Source organism: Dasypus novemcinctus, chromosome 28, assembly GCF_030445035.2.
Source record: "Dasypus novemcinctus isolate mDasNov1 chromosome 28, mDasNov1.1.hap2, whole genome shotgun sequence".
NCBI classification, from domain to species: domain Eukaryota; kingdom Metazoa; phylum Chordata; class Mammalia; order Cingulata; family Dasypodidae; genus Dasypus; species Dasypus novemcinctus.
Genome location: NC_080700.1, coordinates 43,642,165 through 43,648,164, shown reverse-complemented (window position 1 = coordinate 43,648,164; position 6,000 = coordinate 43,642,165). Strand labels below are relative to the sequence as shown.

The 6,000-nt window shown below is 51.9% G+C and overlaps 1 protein-coding gene across 1 annotated transcript in view; it reads right to left on the bottom strand.

Annotated features, from left to right (window-relative positions):
* Positions 1-298: 298 nt before the first annotated feature.
* The window catches only part of FNDC1 (fibronectin type III domain containing 1), a 109,832-nt gene continuing 104,130 nt past the window's right edge, over positions 299-6,000 (bottom strand). Inside the window, exons 20-23 of the mRNA XM_058289543.2 lie at positions 5,172-5,201; positions 4,263-4,424; positions 2,401-2,523; positions 299-969 (exon numbers count right to left, since the gene is read on the bottom strand). Coding sequence (XP_058145526.1) covers positions 854-969; positions 2,401-2,523; positions 4,263-4,424; positions 5,172-5,201 — 431 coding nt within the window. The 3' untranslated portion in view covers positions 299-853. The remainder of the gene's footprint in view (positions 970-2,400; positions 2,524-4,262; positions 4,425-5,171; positions 5,202-6,000) is intronic.

Here is a 6,000-nt window from a genome sequence, read left to right as displayed (position 1 = left end):
AGGAGTTTTTGAAACTGGCTTATGAAACCAGCGGGGACCTAAAATCTTCATCTGGACACGTCCTGGCAGTGTCCCCAGAGCTGCCAGGCACCCCTGCCCGCCGTCCTGGTGGGAAGCGCTCCACGAGCCTTGCGGTCAGACGGCGGCCCCTCTCCCAGGACCCCGGCCCTGCCCACAGCTCCGAAGCACCCAAGGGAAGAAAGCATAGCTTCACGCTGCCGCTACCTGAGGCCAAGAGCCTGTGCCCCGGACACGCCTCAAGCGTGTCAATAAACAGCCCATTTAGCTGGTGAACAAGTTCAAATTTAGCAATTTTAATTCATATTCTTGCAGACAAGTGTGTATATGTATATGCATATATACATATATATTATATATATCTCAAAATTGAGAATTTACAAATACGACTTGATACATTTAGTCTAGCGGTGGGAGGTCCGTCGGGGAAATCGGAAGGAGGCTGCACGCCCCTCGGCAGGGTTTTGGGTAATTCCGTTTGCTGCCTGGAAAGGGCTCGGAGAGTCAGTTCTGCCGGTCGTGGAGGAGCCTGGGAGGGAGGCGGGTGCCGCGCTCCGGGCCGAAGCAAGCTGGCTCCTGCAGATCCCGGGACCCGGGGTTTGGGCCTCGCAGGTCTGAGAAGCACAGACTCAGGGGCCGTCGCCTGGAGCTGCAGCCTCTGCCGTCCCCAGGGATGTGCCAGTGAAGGAAAGCATGGAGGAGAGAGCCAGCAACGAGACGGATCCCCGTCGGGGCGTCTGGGCCGAGGAGCGCGGCCGAATTCCGGACCGGGCTGGCGTCTCGATGGTCCGCTCCCGGCCCCGGGTGCGAGCGAGCCGAGCGGCAGGTCCTGCGGTCACCACTTCCCTGGAATGGTGACCCCACACTCGTACCAGCCCACGTAGTAGTAGGGGGTTCCAAACCCAATGCGGCCGAAGCTGACGGGCTCCTGGCGGTACTGGCGATGGTAGCCTGGACGGGCGAGAGAGAGGAAAACCCGCCTAAGGCTCCACAGCGGCCTTCCAGCCTCCGTTCCCGCAGGAGGCTGCCGGGGAGGCTGGAGGACCCTGGGACGCCGCTACTTCTGTGCGGTTTATCCCAGGCAGGGCTTGTGCGATCGCCTGGCCCCACGTGTCGGGACGCGGGGAGAGGGTGCCCACTAGTGCCCTCCCCCTCCCTCTGTAAAGTCATCTGAGCGGACGACAAGTGCGCGCTGCCCACGGGCCAGGAACTGGGCACATGGTGTGAACAAGGTCCAGCTGTTCCCGCAGAACTGGGGCCTCCCCAGCCCCTCCCCCCCGTTGCCCAGAACCCAGCCTCCCCGTGGCGAATTCCTAGAATCCGCACAGACTCGTAGATCTTTCCAGCAAATATCTCAACAGAAACAAGTGCTGCAGTACTTCCGACCATCACTCCGTGAGGGGGAATCGATGCCTCACCCTTAAATCCCGGCAGCCTGGGAGCTGCCCGCGCCCCTCGGCCCTGCTTACGGGAGGCGCCCCCTCGGAGAGCCGGCAGCCCTGGTAGAGCTGAAGCAGCAACCCTGTCCCCAAGACACAGTGACATGCGGAGAAACCCCGTAACAGAGCCCCAGGGCCCTGCCAGGTGCTGAAACACGAGGCAACATGGCGTGGCGTGTGGCCATTTTACTCTCTGTGTTTTAACTCTTGAACTGGGTCATCCACAGAGCAGCCTATGGTATTTTTGCTCCAAACGAAAAACCAGAAAGATCAGAACATCATGCGTCCTGAAAACACCAGCGCCCCAAGGGCTGAGGGCTCAAGCAACGAGGTGCTGGGCTGCGGCCGGGCGGGCTGTGTGCGTTCGGGCCGGAGGCGCCGGGGACAGGAGGCGCTGCCAACCCTGAGGGCAGCACATCCGTCCTGCTCACCCCTCCACGGGGCGGGCCACGCTCTCCCGAGGCTGCTCGGGGCAGGAGCGCGTCCCTGCACTTGGCGCTGGCTCTCTCCCCTGGCAGGTGCCCCTGCACGGCCACCCAGGCTCTGAAGCCTCAGGCCCCTGCGCCTTTTCCGAAAACCTTCCTCACAGCCTGCAACGGCCGCCTCCTGTGAATTCACACAGTGACTGCAATCTGTACAGTTACCCAACCGACACCAGCACAATCACATAATTTTTGTGACTGTACTTATTGACATTTTCAAATATTTATTTTTAATTCCCGGCCATAGAGAATGTTCTGGAGAGCTGGGATGAGGCCTTCTATTCCTTTGTGTCCCCACCTCCTCAAGGCCCAACGTAAGACCAGCACGTGGAGTCTTTTTTCACTTTCATGATCCCAACATCCATCTTAAAATGGCAACTCAAAGGCGGAGCCCCAGTGCCCCCCTCCGGGCCCAGCCCCCTCCCACCCTCTGGCACTGCCCCGGCATCTGGTCACAGTACCTTGGATGGCAGGGAGGGCCTCTATGTAGGACTGAGGCCCTGTTCGTCCATCCAGGTGCGAGTCCACAAACTGGCAATGGTCTTCTCCTCTCCCCCAGCTGTCCCCGATGCTGTAGAACGTATCTGCACGGAGGAACATGGAGGGTCCAGGAACAGCCAGAGAATGGTGCTAGGCAGGAGTGGGCGCAAGCCTGGCGCACCTCTGACTTGGGCGTGCTACCTAACCTCTGTGCGCAAAGGGCGACCGTCGTACCAGCCTCGAAAGCGTGGCAAGGGATTTGCTGGACCATGTCTGCTAAATACTTAACAGGTATTCGATAAGTGGAGACTATTAACATGACAGGCAGTTTCAGCCTACAAGGGGCAGACGTTTCACTCCTTGGTTAAGAAAAGGAGGTTTATAAAAATAGGAGACCCTCTTTGCACACAGAACTAGAGGGCGCGTGCCTGCGCCGAGAGGTGCTGTCCGTGGTACTGAACCACGATGGGCCAGGTGGTTCCCCCACTTTGGAAGCCCAGGTGGCTGCAGAAGCACTCCTAGGAATTCTGAAGGAGAAGAGTAAACAGGTGGTGGCAGAAGGGAAAGGAATGAGCAGAGAGAGACAACGAGGCAGTGGGGGCTGGGAGCGGTTTATGTTCACACCCCGGGAGAGATGAGGGTGGGGATGGCGGGGAGACGGCTTTGCACTGGTTTTAAATGTTGGCAGCTAGCCAGGTCTACTAAAGAAAACAAAACCAACCAGCAAACAAAAAGCTGACCAGTGACAAAATACAGAGCACCCAATGGAACAGTCTAAAATCATCTAGAATTAAGAGCTGTGCCAGCTTTGGAAGAGAAGGCAAGTGTGCGGGTGTGAGTCCAGTACAGCATGGCTGAAGTGTGGGCCTCTCAAAGGACTAATGCAGTTCCATCGCGTTGAAAACAACGTGATTTTTTTCCAACACTGAACAGATAATACTTCTGATACTTGTTTTGCCATCTCCATTTTCTTCTCCACAAAGCTGTGGCAGTGGCGGGGCTGGGAGAGGACATTTCCTTAATACTTGTGGTTTGCATTTGTACCTACTGTTATTGAGTTCATGGCAAAGAAAACAGCCTTTACCCAAAGGGACTTTGGACTTTATTCCTACAATGTAGTGAATTTTTAAGAAATATGTTTGGATGATGTAGTAGTTTGATATGGTTATGAATTCCAAAAGTAGGTAATGGATTACGTTTGTAATCTGATCTGTACCCGGGCGTGATGGAGTTATGATTAGGGCTTTGATTGGGCCATGTCATTAGGGCGTTGAGTCCCTGTTCCTTGGTGGGGACTCACAGATAAAAGGCAAAGGACAGAGCTGAGGGTTCTTAATGCTGGAGTTTTGATGTTGGAGTCTGATGCTGAAGTCTTAAGCTGGTGCCCCAAGAAGTAAGCACACAGAGGAAAGAGAAGCCAGCCCCAGGAAGAGAGGAACCTTGAACCCAGAGAGAAGCAAGCCCCAGGAAGAGAGGAACCCAGGAAGCCTTGCACATGTAGGCAGCCATCTTGCTTCAACAGGTGAAAATAGACTTTGGTGAGGGAAGGAACTTATGCTTTATGGCCTGGTGTCTATAAGCTCCTACCCCAAATAAATATCCTTTATAAAAAACAAACCAATTTCTGGTATTTAGCCACCCTTTGGCTGACTAAGACAGGTGCCAATATGAAAACGAGTGACTGACAAGTAGAGCCCCCAGGCTGGTTGGCCTTTGAGCCCCTGGGAGACATGACAGGTTCACACCTCCAGAACACTCTGATGCACCTGCTTTGTTGAGCCGGGACCTTAGAAAACCACACGTCCCCACTCCTCCCTGTGGCCACCCATCCTCAAAGACCTACCTTTCAGGTTGTCGCTCAGGTAGATCTTATACCTCAGGGAATTGCACAGCACGACTCCCACAAACTTCCTGTACCAGGTGCGCTTCACATACTGCCGGCCGTGGCAATCCGTGTAGCTGGGGTCGTGCTTGAAGCTAAACGGGATCCAGATGGGCTCGCCACCTGCACAGCACAGAGCAGACCACGGGTGTGGGGCTTCACGGTGTCCACTCTCAGCCAAAGTCTCCCAACACTGGACTTACTCATTGGCCCCTCACGGGGCTTTCCTGCGCATAGTGTGCCCGATGCCTTCCCACCTCCTGAATCCCGTTTTCTTTCTTAGTACTGCAGTTCAATTCCAGAGGGTTTTTTTTTTTTATTTTACCTAAACATATTTAAAGTATTTGCATTTCAATAAGGGATTCTTGACCTTAACAAAAAGCTTTTAAACCTCACGTAAAACGAGCTGTAAGGGCGCATTCTTTAGCAGCACGGCCCCGCCTCCCAAGTCCCTCTGAGTCAAGTCCTGTTCCGGCCACTCAAGGGCTTGCCCTGAACTTAAGCTACAGGACCTTGTCTGTTTGTTTGAAACAAAGTAAAAATGTGCTGTACACCTAGCGCATTTTGCTGTTTTGAACAATACAAAGTATTCAAAAGGATTACATTAATAAAGTTATCTATTTCACAGATACCAGCTACCCCACCCTGGTTTATCATCAATGTCGATGGCTGTGGAAGACACGACCAAAAAATTCCCAGATGGTTCTTTTCTCTAGATCAGGATGTACAAGGAAACCGTAAAAGTTGTCCCAAAATTCTGAAAATAAAAAGATGGTCTCCCATTTCCATCTGTGAGTAATTACAGTTGTCTCACATTCAGTATGCAACTTGATTGCAAGAAGGTCAATATTACCAAGCGGGGAGACGTACCTGGTGGTCTGACAACAAGCAGAGGATTGTCTGTAGAATGAAAAGGAAAAATTGACTGTACTATCATATTTCACAATCATGCCAAATGGTTGAAATGTTTATTGTACTGGAAACAGCTAACCAAACTGGAAACGATAAAGGAAAACCTAAGGTTTACTTTAGGGATGCCAAAGTTTTTTCTTAGTTTTTATTTTCCAACCATTTCCTTTTGAGAAATATTCATTTCTAGTTATATTGCCTTGTTAATTATGTAGAAACAGTGGGTATTTGAAAATAGTAAGATTTTGCCATGGGGTACTACAAAATAACTTAATAGTCATTATTCAAAAATGTCTATCTTTGGAACAGACATTTATAAATAGACAGAAATAAAAAGGATGAACTATTGATGCAAACGACATGAATAAATCTTAGAATGATCATTGTGCTGAATGAAAGGAGTCCATTCATCTAAAACTCTAGAGAGTGCAAACTATCCATAGTGACAGATGGTGGATCAGTGGCTGCCGGGGGAAGGGGAAAGAGGGGTGCACGGAGAGGGGGCACGGGGAGGGGATCCACAGCAACGGGGAGGCACAGGGGACGGTGGACTCGTTCGGGGTCTTCACCATCTGACGGCTTCGTGGGCGGAAATGACCTCAACGCTTCTTAACCTGCATGCTCGAAACAGGTGCAGGTCACTGTCCGCCAGTCACACCACAATAAAGTGCTGTTTTTAGCATCTATATCTTAGTCCAAATAATGCCATTAAAAGAATACAAAATGAGCTTTATAAGAAATTCTGCTCTTTTTACAAAATGCCCTGGGCTAAGTAAACACAGGCCATTCT